We start from the raw sequence: 15,984 nt of genomic DNA, 5'->3' as shown, positions 1-15,984 counted from the left end.
TTACCACATAGCCTGCCATTACCCACTACCTATTGTTATTCACTAACAGCCCCCATTAACAACTACTCACCCTGCTAGCCAGATCGTTATCAACTCCTTTGTCTATCCAACTGCTGTTCTCTCTCTTCGGGCTGTATCCTATTGTTTATTCCCTACCCCATCCCCCTCCCTTATTTTCTGCATATAAACGGACGTTTTCACAGCTATTTTCAGTTCGGAGGAAGGGTCACCAGACCCAAAATGTTAACGTTGATATTCTCTTCACAGATGCTACCAGACCTGCTGAGCTTTTCCAGCAATTTTTGTTCCTGATTTACAGCGTCCGCAGTTCTTTTGGTTTTTATTTAAAATTAAAGCACATGTTAGTCTGGACTGGCATGGTCTCATGGGATATATTGCTTCTGTTCACAGATAGAACTGGGAATTGTAAAATCATTTTCATAGTGTATTTGAGAAATCCTTACTCAAAATATTTTTTGTGAATAAAGTTGATTTCTTTTGCTTCTTAGTCTTTCATACTGGCTGCCGGCGAATACATTTCGTCAGCCAAAAACAAACTTAATGACAAGCTAGAAGGCATGAAAACTATGGTTACTGTGTGCACCAAATGTCTACACTCTCTCACTAAGGTACTTATCTAAGTTCAGTTCAATATTTATGTTGTACAGTACTGAATGCATTCACCTTCATTAAATGGACATGATTATATTTCATCTGTTAATGGAATTAAATTTACTTTGGGCACAATAATTCAAGTTTTTAGCATCTTCGTCCTCGAGTCAGAAGTCCTAAGTTTAGCTCCATGTCAAGATTTGGTGAGAAGAGCTTTGCAGACACTCTGAGTTCTGCACATTTGGGAGTGCCATCTTCAGTTGGGATGAAGCAAGGTTCTGGTTTATTTCCTGTTCCTGATGTTCGTTTAGATAAGATCATTCCATTCCACTATTCAGAGAAGAGCAAGGAATTCCCTTGGTGTTCTTATCAATGTTCTTCACTCAACCAACTCTACAGGATATTACTGTAACAGGCCACCTGTAGTGATTGGAACCAGCTAGATCTTGTTGACTGTGAGATCCTTGATTGGGGTTGTTAACCCGGGCCAATCAGGAAAGCCCTGACTGACCAATATTACCAGGAGATTGGAATCTCCTCAGTTCAGGGAACTGACTCTGAGCTGGCTAGCCACAGCCAGTGTACTGTGTACAAGTAAATAAAGGGGTTGGGGTGGGGTGGTTGGTGATGGGATACCAGCTTCTCTGTAGTTATTTCAACACCATTTCTACATACATAACAGAAACCATTCTCCTGTAAAGAAATTTGTCCTAGGTAAAGTACTGCGTTCAGTCATGATCTAGAATTGCAAGACAGGTTCAATAGGCTGAATGTCTTACTTCTGCTACTATGTTCAGAGTATTAGATTTTTCACATTATTTAATCTGTAGCCAAGTGTATCTTTATATTTTTAGCTTTACTAATAAGTATCCTGTCTGAAGAGCGGTCACCTCCCAAGTTGCTACATATTCTTAAATACTCAAAGGTGACTCATAACAATTAGTGTTTCCTTGCTCCCCCAGAAATAAATTTGTTTTTTATTATTATTTTAACAGCACTGGGCAAAGAGAAGCTCATCTGTTCTCTTCCTTCAACTATTCTCAGCAAGATTTATGAATGATCTATTGCAGATTTGTAAGCAACTGGTAAGAGATTAACTGAAAGGTTCCAGGGCTGATCGGCAAGTTTGATGTTTTAAAATATGTTGCTAGTTGTATAACCTAACTTTAGTACACTGTAATTTGCTATATACAACAGTGCAAAATGTCATAACCACGTTGAAACTTTTATGCTATTTTCCCATCCCAAAAGCTCGTTCTTAAATGAATACAGAGACCCTTTTAAATTAGACTCTTGTTTTTTGGCAAAAGCTGAAACTTGCACATGCACCACCCAACCAGTCATATGAAGAGTTTAGAGTTTGAGGAGGTCATTGGAGCCAAGGGGTTTAGCATGTTTTGGGTCCTTCTAAACTTTTAACATGGAGACAACAAGACAATTTCACTGATTACAAACTGGGGATTGACTCCCAATCTTATACAATTGCTGGTATGAGTTAAATATAGAGGGACCACACAGTTAAACAGGGATAATTGCATTTCTCCCCTTACAATCATTGCTTAGGGCCACTTGTGATGACTTTGAACAGTGGCCACTGAAAACAATAATTGTGATGTGTATATTCTACTTATTGAGTTAATTTCTGGCAATTTCAACACACCCCAAAACAGCATTGTTCCTCTATTCATGTGTTAGGTGCACAGTCAGATCAGTTTGCTGAACGGCTGGTTTGCGACACAGAGTGAAGCCAACAGCTTGGTTCAATTCCTGCACCGCTGAGATTACCATAAGGGCTCGCTTTTTCAACCTCTCTCCTTGTATGAGGCATGGTGACCCCTAAGTGACCCACCAGTTGTCTCTCTCTAATAAGAGAATGGCCCTGTGATCTGATAGGACTATGGTGACTTTACCTTTGTATTCATTTAATGATAATTTGAAACAGGGATTAAACTTAATGTTGTCTTTTGGATATTTTAACACTGTTACCTATAGAGAATCATTGTTTGCTGTATGCAGGATTGAATAAATTTTCTTGCTGAATGCATTCCCCTTCATTAAATGGAAGTGATTATATTATCTGTTAATGGAATTAAATTTACTTTGGGCACAATGATTCCAGTTTTTAGCATCCTCATCCTCGAGTCAGAAGTCCCGAGTTCAGCTCCATGTCAAGATTTGGTGAGAAGAGCTTTGCAGACACTGAGTTCTGCACGTTTGGGAGTGCCATCTTCAGTTGGGATGAGCTGATTTTACAACTTTGCCAAGTACACAGCCTCTTTGGCTTGGTTTCTGCTGTTGCTTTGTAATAAATTGGATTTCCACTTGATTGTATTTTCACCTATGTTAATAAGCCTATGTATTAGCATCAATAACACCTGCTTTCTGGCTCTGGGTAAGAAAAGACCTGGCTTTGCCATGGGCTACTTGCACTGTTTCATGGTTCCAAATGAGGATTGCATAGGATTATATCTTACCTAATGAAAACCTATCTGCAGTTTAGCATACGTGTATTTAAATCCATGTCAATATTTTAATCTTGATTATATTTTATGTATTTTTTTTACAGCGGACACCCTAAAGATAGATAGGCTTCTGTTGAACGTAATAAGTGGAGGGACAGGTAGTGTTGAGAAAACAGGGAGACTGCAGAAGGACTTGGACAAGCTAGGGGAGTGGGCAATGAAGTAGCAGATCAGATACAATGTGGGGCAGTGTGAGGTTATGCATTTTGGTAGGAAGAATTGAGGCATAAACTATTTTCAAAATGGGAAAAGGCTTTACAAATCTGAAGCACAAAAGGACTTAGGAATCCTTTACTCACGTTAACCTGCAGGTTCATTTGGCAGTTAGGAAGACAACTGCAATGTTAGCATACGTTTCAAGAGGGCTAGAGTACAAGAGCAGGGATGTACTGCCCCCGAGGTTGTATAAGACTCTGATCATGCCGCATTTGGAGTACTGTGAACAGTTTTGGTCCGTGTATCTAAGGAAGGAATTGGTGGCCTTGGAGGGGGTGCAGAGAACATTCACAAGAATGACCCCGGGAACAATTGAGGACTGTGCGTCTGTAATGGATGGACTTTAGAAGGATGAGGGGCGATTTGATCGAAACATACAGAATACTGAAAGGCCCGGGTAGTGTGGATGTGCAGAAAATTTTTCCAGTACTTGGAGACACGAGGACCCAATGGCACAGCCTCAGAATGAAGGGATGACCCTTCAGAACTGAGTTGAGAAGGAATTTCTTTAGCCAGATGGTGGTGAATCTGTGGAACTCTTTGCCACAGAAGGCTGTGGAGGTCAAGTCATTGAATGTATTTAAGACAGAAATAGATTAGTAAGGGGATCAAAAATTACAGGGAGATGGCAGGCGAATGGGGCTGAGAAATATATCGGCCATGATCAGTAGGCTGAATGGCCCAATTCTGCCCCTATATCTCATGGTCTTATGGTAAAAGGCATTGAAACAATGTTCCTGCAGGCCTCTATTGACATCATAAATCATCTGGCAGAGGTAGACATTTACTTTGGGCTGTGCAGCTTATCTTCCCGAGCAAACTGGATGTGCTATACTACACATCCTTTGAGGCCTGTAGATTATTTCAAATTGTGCCTTTAGAATAAATGCACATTTTTTTTTTGTTGCTGATAATTAATCCAGCCATCGATATAAATAAGCAGTCTCCACTGCACCAAAATATTTCTTGAAATTGCTTCAAGCAATGAGCATTTTTTTCTTTTGAAAAACTCAATTTTGTGTTGAAGTACTTCATGCTGTTAATGATTTTCACTGAAGGTCAGATTAAATAAATAATAATGTGTTAATCACTTATCCCAAATTTTCAGGCAACCTACAATGGAAAATCTCATGATGCTGGGGAAGTCAAGGATTGTATTGAAGACAGTTTTAGGGAAGCACAGGGAAGTGGATCTGGAGATTTTTTTGACGATAATGACAAAACCTTTGAAGTAGATGACTATAGCGACAGCAGCGATTCGCTGGTCGTGACAGGTAAGATATTTGTGCTAGATATTGAATATTGTCCAGTTAATGCCCAGCAGCTGAGTTTAAGGCTGGGTGGTGTTTAACCACCAAGACCAAGAAAGTTGCGAGTTCGATGCATGATCTGTGCTGTGTCAGTTGATCATTAATGGGAATATTACACTTTATCTTGGTATCCTTACATTAACAAGCGAAAAACCTAGAAAGGGATTGGGTCTGGTCTATATGGATGATTTGTGAAGATAATATTAGGCTAAGAAATTATACTTGCTGTGGTTTAATAGCTTCCTCAATAAGCTTGGACATGAAACAAAGCATTGTGTGACCAGCTATGTAGAAATGATAAGATTTGATGCCACAATTGTGAAATAAGTCAAAATACAATTATGATTGAAGAGGATAAATAACCACTTGAGACTGCATCTGTGCTTCTAAATTAGCATTTTTTTTGGGAAACAAAGTATAGACCCATTTTAGTATTCTATTAATTTAATTTCTATGTTAGTTTATTAAATGAGTTAACAAGTCACATTATGCTGTACATTATTCATGATTTTCAAACTTCTTGCAGGAGCAAAGAGCATTTTAGCTGAAGAGAATTTGACAAAACACAATTTTCTTCTCCTTGACATTCTCCGATTTCTCTGCTGTTGCACAGCAGCAGGACAGATGCATGTGCTTTCTTTCAGGTCTGATGATATTCGAAGAAAACTGTTAATGTTAATTCAAGATACAGATCGTAGCATTTCAAAATCTCTGCATTTGCACATGGTAGGTATTACCATGTAACGTTTGGTTTTAATACAGAGATTTCAAAAAGAAAGTTTTCTGCCTCTCCCGTACTAACTCTCCTTTTTCCTAAAACAAAGTTCAATAAATTTTAAAAATGAATGTTTTAAATTCTTTACAGTGACCAGCAAAGTATTTGGAGCCAAAGTAGTCGTTTTAATGCTTTATCACTTCTTTATATACAGGATTTCTATTTATTCTTTGACCAAAGACTTCAACAGAATCAATTCACAGAATCCCTCCCTAAAATATAATCTCCCCAAACCGACTGTCCGGAGAGCATCCTACCCAGACACACTCCCCTACCCTATCCCTGTAACCCTGCATTTCCCATAGTTAATCCATCTAACCTACACTATGGACAATTTAGTATGGCCAGTCCACCTAACCTGCATATCTTTGGACTGTGGAAAGAAACCTGAGCACCCGGAGGAAACCCATGCAGACACGGGGACAATGTGCAAACTCCACACAGTCACCTGAGCTGCAATTGAACCCAGGTCCCTGGCGTTGTGAGGGAGCAGTGCTAGTCACTGAGCCACTGTGCTGCCATAATTCTGACCCTGGAAACAGTTACCTGAAACTGTGTATATGTACAACTTACCTACTGCCTTTAGCACGTGCTTTGTCTTTTGCTCTGGGCACCCTCACCGTCTGTTCGATTCACTACTTTTTGTTAGCAGCACAAAAACCTTAATTTTCCAGTCCCCTTTGGTTCCGATGGAGACTCATACTGGATTCAAGTTGTTACTCTGTTTCTCTTTTCACAAATGCTACCAGACTTGTTGAGTTTCTCTAGCATTTTCTGTTTTTATTTTAAATGTGCAAATGTTGGGTTCAAAATGTTGCTGGAAAGTAAACACTTTCCATGTAGACAATAGTCACATAGCTAAAAGTTTAATTGGATGCAATAAATAGAACTAAATTTACAAAAATTTTTTTTTAGTTGCAGTTAGAAATCACTTAACTGAAACACCATGTTTCATCTGTCAATTTGATACATTACTTTGAAATCATTTTACAGCTTTTGCACTCAGCTGACCAATCAGTGCCTTCTTTGTAAGATTCTTAGTTGCATGAGAGAACATGTTAAAACGAGGCTATTAATGTTCTTTTCTTTTTTGCACAGTTGACGTCTCTCCATAAAGACAAAAATGCCTGTTCAAGTCTCATGTCTTTCAAATGCCCCAAGTCACCTCGCATTTGAATTAATTATGTGCAATTCTGTGTGGTTAAATTGACTGTCGCATTATGCACTGCAAGGTTCCATAAATTATTGTTAATAGCAGCCACTTCATTGAAATAACTTACATGGTAGAGATTGGAAGAGTCACATCTGCTTGCAGAGAAAGGGCATTGCACCTTACTCCCGATGCTTGTATCAGATGAATCGCGTATATCATCAATAACTCTTCCAATGTGATGCTGATTTGTCTTGTTTGTGCTTGATCCCATAGTACTTGATCCTGCTAAAAGAGCTTCCATCAGAAGAATGTGTTCTCCCAGCTGATGATATCTCCATACTTGTGAATCCTCTCTTGTAAGCGTTATTTGATTCTGCTGTTGGTTTTTGTTTTGCAAATGGGAATGCTGTGTGGAAGTGTGCACATGGTGATGGTGATACTGACTTTATGGTGATACTAAGCGGCTGAGATACAAAATGTTGCATGATCCAGCACTAACATACTTTGATGAACATGAAAGATGTTGAAAAAAATTATGATATGATCTTTTTGGGAATTACCTTTTTCCAAAAAAAGTGTTCACTCCTTGGGAATAAATAATGATCAGAAAAATAATTGGACTAGATCAAATGGTTTGTGTTCAAGTGCAAGAATTACAATTTTTAATCGATATCAGACTTTGCAATCCACTTGCACCTCCAAATAGATTGCGTTGCTTGGAGCCTTATAATGTCACATTGGATTCCTAGAATAATAGTTCTTATGATTTTTTTTTTTGAAACATGAAATATAATTGCCCCAAGTAGAGTTGAAGTGTCAGTTAAAAATGTTAGTTAAAAACACATTATCAGCATGTCAAGGCATAGCTAGTTTTATTCATGTATTACGTAATTTGTATTATCAAGTTGTTTATCTTTTAAATAAATTGTGCTGTACAATGAGTGAATGAATTGTTTTGAAGTGTGATTTTAGCAGTCAGTTAACAGGGATGGATGAGTTGGTAACTCTTTTTATAATTGCAATTTCTAATCTATGCAGGGACTTGTGTTCCACGTATCGTTGTGATCAAGAAGTTTGTTCGGTGATCCTGACACATATTCTTCCTTTGCTGGCGGCACAAGGCATTGACTGTGATGAAATTACTGATGTCCAAGGGAAACTGCTAACGACAATTGGAGCATTCTGGTCTGTGTACTTCTTTGACTCTATATTTTCCACCAGATCATTTCAGACTATGTTTGTAATTGAAACCAAAAAAATCTAACAATTCCCCTTAGGTGTGGGGTTAGAAATTTAGAGAAGTTAAGATTCATGTCAATGTGTTTGTTTACAATAGGCATCTAAGCAAGGAAGGAAAATGTAACTCACAAGTGAGGACTGCTTTAGTAAGATGCATGAAAGCATTACTTGAGGTGAGTCCATTAAATGTACATTCTGATATTTTTAGTTTTAGCAATTATTTAAATATTTTAGTGTGGTGACTATGACAGATAGACACTCTGATATCTAGAATTCCCACTCACTCTACCTTCTGCTTGTGATAGTCACCGCAAGCGAAAATATTCTTTACTGAAAAGAACATCGTGAAATAAGTTAAACATTTTTTCTCTGAGAAACGGAGAATATTATAATCAAAAAAGTTATATTATGTGACAATGAGAAATTATAGTTGATAAATTGTACCACTGCACAATTTTTGGTAATCTGGTCACAGACACAAATTAAGGCATGAGGTGTATGCAAGATTTTATATTCCTCTAATGTGTTTCAGAACTTCTACTTCTCTCATAACCTATAAATAATTGTATTGTCCATTAGATAACAAGCAACATTATGCAAATGTTTTAAGATTCATTTATTTATGAATAATATAAAGGAGGGAAGTTATTCTTTTATTTGCCTATACAGGATTTGATCTTTATAAATCACTAACTTTCTAATACAAATATAGAAAAAGAGTGTCTTAGTAGTTATGCTTTTGGGATCTTAACCATAATATGTCTTTATATGTCTGGTTTGCAAAGTGCCCTACAACAATAATATACATTTATACAGCAATAGTAGGAACTGCAGATGCTGGAGAATCTGAGATAACAAGGTGTAGAGCTGGATGAACACAGCAGGCCAAGCAGCATCAGAGGAGCAGGAAAGCTGACGTTTCGGGCCTAGACCCTTCTTCAGAAATGGGGGAGGGGAAGGGGGTTCTGAAATAAATAGGGAGAGGGAGGCAGATAGAAGATGGATAAAGGAGAAGATAGGTGGAGAGGAGACTGACAGGTCAAAGAGGCGGGATGGAGCCAGTAAAGGTGAGTGTAGGTGGGGAGTTAGGGAGGAGATAGGTCAGTCCAGGAAGGACGGACAGGTCAAGGGGGCGGGATGAGGCTAGTAGGTAGGAGATGGGGGTAGGGCTTGAGGTGGGAGGAGGGGATAGGTGGGAGGAAGGACAGGTTAGGGAGGCGGGGACAAGCTGGGCTGGTTTTGGGATGCGGTAGGGGGAGGGGAGATTTTGAAGCTTGTGAAGTCCACATTGATACCATTGGGCTGCAGGGTTCCCAAGCGAAATATGAGGTGCTGTTCCTGTAACCTTCGGGTGGCATTGTTGTGGCACTGCAGGAGGCCCAGGATGGACATGTCATCTAAGAAATGGGAAGCAGAGTTGAAATGGTTCGCGACTGGGAGGTGCAGTTGTTTAGTGCTAACCCTAACCCTGTCGCAGGCTTGGGGACGGCTTTGCGGAACACCTACGCTCGGTTCGCACTAAACAACTGCAACTGCGTCAAGCCCTACCCCCATCTCCTACCTACTAGCCTCATCCGGCCCACTTGACCTGTCCGTCCTCCCTGGACTGACCTATACCCTCCCTAACTCCCCACCTACACTCACCTTTACTGGCTCCATCCCCGCCTCTTTGACCTGTCTGTCTCCTCTCCACCTATCTTCTCCTTTTATCCATCTTCTATCCACCTCCCTCTCTCTCCCTATTTATTTCAGAACCTCCTTCCCCTCCCCCATTTCTGAAGAAGGGTCTAGGCCCGAAACGTCAGCTTTCCTGCTCCTCTGATGCTGCTTGGCCTGCTGTGTTCATCCAGCTCTACACCTTGTTATCTTACGTTTATACAGCACTTTTTTTAATGCAATAAAACACACAAGGCTGAAAAAGTTATGAATAAAGCCAGAATAAAATTATTGCTAACCATTATAGACTCTGTGCTTGAAAGTGCCTTTTGTAAAACTTTTTTGGAGAATTAAAATTTTACAGCCTACATCTGATGCGCAGAATTAACTTTTTTTATAATGTTCATACACGGGATGTAGATGTTGATGGCCATGCCAGCATTTATTGCCCATCCCAATAAAAGTTTCCCAGAGGGCAGATAAGAGTCAACCACATTGCCGTAGGTTTGGAGTCACATCTAGGCCAGACCAGGTGAGGAAGAAAATTAGTGAACCAGATAGGTTTTTCCTGACAATCAACAATGGTCTTATGGTCATCATTAGTTTCTTAATTGCAGATTTCTATTGATTTCAAATTCCACCATATGGTAAGGAAGGATTTGTCTGGGTTACTAGTCCAGTGACAATACCACTGGGCCATTATCTCTCCTATTGTGTCTTTCAATTCTGTAGTATTTTTACATTGCATGATTTGATTAATACAGTGATGATTTTGGTGACATTTTCTTTTGTGGGGTTTATATCCTTTCAGAAAGACCCACATTCCAAATGGAGTGTACTCTCTATCAGAGGAGAAGAGTTGCCTGTCTCAGAAGTCTATACAGAGTTCCTAAAAGATAGTCACCATCAGGTTCGCATGCTTGCTGCCATGTCTGTTAACAGGTAATCCTGCTGGGTGTTAATAAATGCTTATAGTTACATTTGCAGGTTTGAAAAAGCCTTGATTGAATTAATGTACCAAGTTACTTTCTGACTTCTACAAATGAACATAAGTATAGAGGGGGTCCCTGATTTATAAATGTCTGACTTATGAATGCGATCATGTATCGGGTGTAATTTTAAAGACCTTGTATATGAACATTTCCTGTACTTGCGAACGGCGGCTTTACATTGTGTTCCAACTTGCGTACAAATTGACTTGCGACCGAACTCCGGAATGGAAGCCGTTTGCAGCCCGGGAGTGCCTGTATGTCAAAAAGCATGAGGTAAATGTAAGGTTTCCTGTGCCCTGTTACCAAGTTTAAATTTAAAATATACCCCTTACTACATCAGTGTGGGTTCTTTCAGCTTACTACTTCTACCTTCTTAATGTTCTGTGAATGAGGTGTAATGAATAATGAATAATTTTGTACTGCACATTCAGTTAAGAGCAACTGCATTATTTCACTTCTGATATAACTGTGACAAAAGTAAACTCTCCCTCTTCATCTTTCTCGGCCTTCCTGCAGATTTACCACCTCTACACTATCCTCTTCCAACACCTCTGCACTGTTCTCCAACTAAATAGGTCTGCTATCAGCTAGTTTCATTCTTCTGTATTTAATCATATCCAGAATATTACCTGCAACGGATTATTTTCCTGTTCCTACTGTTAACTCAGTTGTCCTCAAAGATCAATCCTTGACCTCTTCCTATTTCTCACCTATGTGCTGCCATTCATCGATATTATCTGAATGGAACATGTTGATTAATGCATGGACTCTGATGGCATCCGCATCTCTGCCATCAACCCTCTCCTGACTGCACCATTGTTGCAAAATTATCAGACTGCTAATCCAAATTTAGTACTGGATGAACTGGAATTTCCACAGTTAAATGTTGAGAAGAATTAAGCTGTTGTTTTCAGTCCTCATCTTGAATTCTGTTCCCTAGCTACTGACTTCATCCTTTCCAACAGCCTGAGTCAGTGTGTTTGAAACATTTGACTCCAAAATTAGCTTCTAATTAAACATCATGCCATCACTAAAACTGCCTTTTACTAGTTCCATAATGTTCAACCTGTCTTCAGCTCATTTGTTGCTAAAACTGCCATTCATGCCCTACCAGCCCTTGATTGGTCTCCCATATTTATCCTCTGTGAACTTGATACCATGTAAAACTCTGCTGCTAGCGTCTTAAATTGTAGCAAGTCCCATTTCCCTATCATCCTTGTGCTTGCAGACTTAGTTTGGCTCCTGGCCAAGCAACATCTTGCTTATAAAATTATCATTCTCCTTTTCATAGCCTTACATGGTCTTACCCATCCTTATTTCTGTAATCTTCTGTAGGCCCACAGTTCTTGAGCTATCTGCACTCATTTAATTCTGGCCACTTCAGCATCCCCAGTTTTGATTGTTCCTCCATTAGTGGCTTCACCTTCAGTTTTCTGTGCCCAAGCTCAGCATCTCATAACTAGCCACATCTCTATATAATTTCCTCCTTGAGAGCACTTCTTAAAATCTGCCTTCTCTGAGCAAGCTTCAGGCCATCTTGCCTAGTATCTCCTTATGTGGCTCAGTGTAATACTTTGTGTTTCACTGCTCCTGTGAACTGCCCTGAATCATTTGAATCATTTATTTTTCAGTGTTTTCAGTGTAAAAATACAATTAAAAAGTGTGTACCTTTGCCATTCACATTAACTTAGAATAAGATAAGAAAAAAAAATAACTTCAGAGAGTCCAACTTTCCATTCTACTGCCGCAGTCCCTCTCCGGGCTTTCCAACCCTCGCCATGCCTCCGCCAGAGTCCCGCTATGGTTTGGCTCACTGACCCAATCTTGCCACTGCTGCCTCACTGGCTCGATCTCACCAGCCCACTCTTGATCTGCCACCATCGCTCTGGCCCACACTCGATCTGCCATCGCTGTAGGACACAACCTGCATGTTCAGCTCCCACCACGTGGTCCCCAGTCGTGACCCAGCTCCTTCCCGACTCTTTAGTTAGGTAGTTAAACGTAGTTGGAGAAAGAGGGAGAAAGAAGAAGGGAGAAAAAGAAAGGAAGGACAAAGACAGAAAGAAAGAGCCAGAGAACTGGCGAGCAGAGTGTAGCTCCGAGTAGAGCAACTTAACCTGCCGCCATCTTGCCGTTGGCATTTTATTACATTAAGCTGTCTAAACATAATTTGCTGATGCTGTTGAATGAGGGGCTTTGATCCCATTTGTCTAGATGGTACTCAACCTGAGTAACAAAACCAAAAGGTCAGAGTTCCAGTCCATTGCACCCTGTCCTAATGAATCTGTGTCTGTTCATATTCACAGTTGTTTGATATTTTTGTCACAATATTAAATGACTGTTTAAAAACTCTGGAATCTGGGGCAGCAGGGTGCTTTTAGCAAAAACCTTACTCTTGTCTCGGGTATTATAATCACTCACTTTGAAGAATTTCGTTTTTTCCAGACTATTCCAAGAGGTCCAGGTACAGGATGAATCTATACAACTGAAAGTCCTCCCTGTAAAATTGCAGCAAAATGCCTTTGAAAATGTGTATATGAAAGTACAAGCAGGAATGAGATTTCAGGTATTGTCAATTTTCTATCTTTCCATATGACTTCCAAACATTGTACATTTACTGTCTTCTTTTAGTTTAGCTTTGGAGTATCCTTGCCAACTTCTAAGAAAGGCCAGCTGAATCTGTTTAGAGACAACCATATCTTCAGTTCTGTCCCTCAGACTGCCATTATCTGATGTCCCACCCTCAGCTTTATTCTCCTACTCAAATATGTTTGAAAATATTTCACTCAATTGATTTGCTAGGTTTTTTTTCTCATGCAGGAACTATCTTAACCTCCACTGTAATAGATTATTGGATTTGATTTAGTACGACTGAACTCTTTACTTCAAAAATACTTCAAAACACTTTTTATGATCATGTGTCCTGGCATTACCCACCATTAAAACAAAAATATAATGTTTTTGCTTTTTGATATTTGCCTTGTTTTATTTTGCTCTATCACAGTCATTGAGCCATACAGCATGGAAACAACTCTAATCTATTTGAGACACTGAAATGTGGTCTGCTATATTGAATTTGAAATAATACAGGTTGTATTGCTGGGTGCTTTATTTTTGTTCTCAGCATCTCACTGTAAAAAGCTACATTTCTCCAGGTTATTATTTTTTGGTGGCTGAATTTCACTGAGGAAATCTCTGCTTTCTTTCAAGCCTCTGTTAAGTTAGCTGAGCTGACCTCAAGTTGTAAAAGGAGCACTATATTTAAACTCAGTAAGATGTGTGCAAATGTGAACATCAGCCTGAGGTTGAGATAAGATGCATCTTGCAATTAAAAAGCCCACCATCACTCACTGTCAAAGTGAATTATGAATAATTATCACTTGTGTTATGCTTTCAGCTAAAGAAAGAATGTCTGCAAAAGAGCAGAGAGTATATTTTTATAAAAATGCTTTTTTTCAACAACATTCCACGGTTAATTGAAAAGGTTTTGTATTATTAAATAATATTTTATATAATCTATAAATTTTATTCCTGCAGCACTTTGTTAACTTTATCTGGAATTGATTCCTAACTCTGTATTTATAATAGAATGCCTCTGAAAACATGTCTCATTGTGATTTTCACTTCTCTCCATTTGTCCAAGCCATTTATTCTTTGTATTCTCAAAACCTACTTCACCTGAAGGGTACATTTTCATTTTGATTTTCTGTATGCAGTCATAGATGCTGTCCTGACTTGTGAAAAAATAGAATATGTGACCTTTCATATAGTACTATGTATGTAATGTATCCACGATTTACCACATTCTATACCTGAAAAGAACCATTGCTGCAAAAATAAGAGCTGTGGGTACTAGAGAGCAGCTATAGTTGAAACTCAGTAGATCTGGCAGCACCTATGAAGAGAGAAGGTCAGTCGATTTAACTCTTCTTTGGAACTCTTCTGAAGAGGGGTTATATCGGAATCAGAATGTTAATTTTGTTTCTCTGAACTGATGTTCCTAGACCTCATGAATTTCTCTAGCACTTTGTTCTTGTTTCATAGTAGCCAAAGTTTCCTTTAAGCAGGAAGATAGACAACAAGATCACCTTTGTGAGCTTATTTTTGGTAATTGAATAATATGTTTCATTTTCCTTCAGCCAAGTTCTTTGGTGTGTTACTAGCATCAGAGTTCACTTCTCCTTCCCTCCCACAGGATTTCACTACAACTCAACTTTAAAATTCCCACTCTGGTGTTTAACTCCCTTTTATAGTTTAGTTTCTCCACACCTATGTAACTTTTCCACTACTACATTTTATCTATTCAAACTTTCCGCTTCTCTGACTGTAGACTTGACTGCTTCCTGAGTTCATCTCTCCTCCTCCTCCTCCTCCTCTCTCCACCCCCTTAAAACCCATTTCTTTATCCAAGCTTTTACTCACCCCTCATATTTATATTTGTTAGTGCTCATATATAAGTGTAAGTTGTCTTGCACATATATGTCAATGTATTAAGTACAGTCTCACCTTTTGAACATTTTCATCTTTCCTCAGAATAGCGAAGAGGAACTCCAGGATGAGCAGTGTAACAGAAGAGCTACTCTGCTTACAGTGATTTCATTGATCATGTGCTGTAGCCCCATTTGTGAAAAGCAAGCCTTATTTGCAATTTTCCAGTCATTCAAGGAGAACAAATTGAATCCTACGCTTGTTAAAAAAGTAACTATGAAATGAAATTGTCAGCTTTTCTGAACTATAGAAGATTTGTATGGTGATATTTATTTATTCACTTGATTCTGTTTTATGACATTAGGCCATATTAACCATTTCATCACATTGAACCTATTCAGCTCCATGTGTGCATGGAGTGCCCATTCAAAACCTTTCTTCTGAAAATGTGAGCACTGATCTTCAGTTGCTTCAATAGAAAGTGTCTTCATAGATTCATACAGCACGGAAACAAACCCTTTGGTCCAACCAGTCCATGATCCTAGTCCCACCTGCCTGCTCCTAGCCCATATCCTCCAAACCTTTTCCTATTCATGTACTTATCTAAGTGGCTTTTAGACATTGTAACTGTGCCTGCATCCACCACTTCCTTAAGGAGTTCATCCCATACGTGGTGAAAAAGCTTGTTTTAGAATCTATTCCTACATGTATTCGAACTTTTATATCTTCTGCCCGATGGAAGAGGATGGAACAGAATATAACCAGGGTGGTAGGGATCTTTAATTATGTTGGTTGCTTTCTCAAGGCAGCGGGAAGTATAGATGAAGTCAGTGGATGGAAGGCTGGTTTGTGTGCTGGACTGGGCTGCGTTCACAACTCTCTATAGTTTCTTGCCGTCCAGAGAAGAGCACTTGCCATACCATACCACCACCCAGTGCATCTGACCTCTAATTATGAAGTGCTTCGAGAGGTTAGTCATGGCTTACTTCAACTCCAGCCTACCAAATTGCCTTGATCCTTTGCAATTCATCAACAGGCACAACAGGTCCATGGCCACGCGATCTCCCTGGCTTTACAGTCA

General features: G+C 39.3%; 1 protein-coding gene across 8 annotated transcripts in view; it reads left to right on the top strand.

The window, feature by feature from the left end:
* atm (ATM serine/threonine kinase) overlaps nucleotides 1-15,984 on the top strand; it is a 164,430-nt gene that overhangs the window by 39,252 nt on the left and 109,194 nt on the right. For 7 of the 8 annotated variants that reach the window (XR_007262335.1, XM_048598373.1, XM_020533011.2 and 4 more), the window contains 10 exons: nucleotides 510-629; nucleotides 1,608-1,697; nucleotides 4,459-4,624; nucleotides 5,187-5,386; nucleotides 6,862-6,944; nucleotides 7,627-7,773; nucleotides 7,925-8,000; nucleotides 10,295-10,425; nucleotides 12,921-13,041; nucleotides 15,009-15,173. Coding sequence is in view for 6 of the 8 variants with exons in the window: in XM_048598373.1 (XP_048454330.1) it covers nucleotides 510-629; nucleotides 1,608-1,697; nucleotides 4,459-4,624; nucleotides 5,187-5,386; nucleotides 6,862-6,944; nucleotides 7,627-7,773; nucleotides 7,925-8,000; nucleotides 10,295-10,425; nucleotides 12,921-13,041; nucleotides 15,009-15,173 (1,299 nt within the window). In the remaining 2 variants the exon portion in view is untranslated. Of the gene's footprint in view, nucleotides 1-509; nucleotides 630-1,607; nucleotides 1,698-4,458; nucleotides 4,625-5,186; nucleotides 5,387-6,861; nucleotides 6,945-7,626; nucleotides 7,774-7,924; nucleotides 8,001-10,294; nucleotides 10,426-12,920; nucleotides 13,042-15,008; nucleotides 15,174-15,984 lie in introns of those variants that run through there. The other variant, XM_048598377.1, reaches the window with a different exon arrangement.

The sequence above is a fragment of the Rhincodon typus genome, chromosome 6 (assembly GCF_021869965.1).
Source record: "Rhincodon typus isolate 14 chromosome 6, sRhiTyp1.1, whole genome shotgun sequence".
Taxonomy (NCBI): Eukaryota; Metazoa; Chordata; class Chondrichthyes; order Orectolobiformes; family Rhincodontidae; genus Rhincodon; species Rhincodon typus.
The sequence above is the reverse complement of the archived record's forward strand: the minus strand, read 5'-3'. Positions and strand labels throughout refer to the sequence as shown.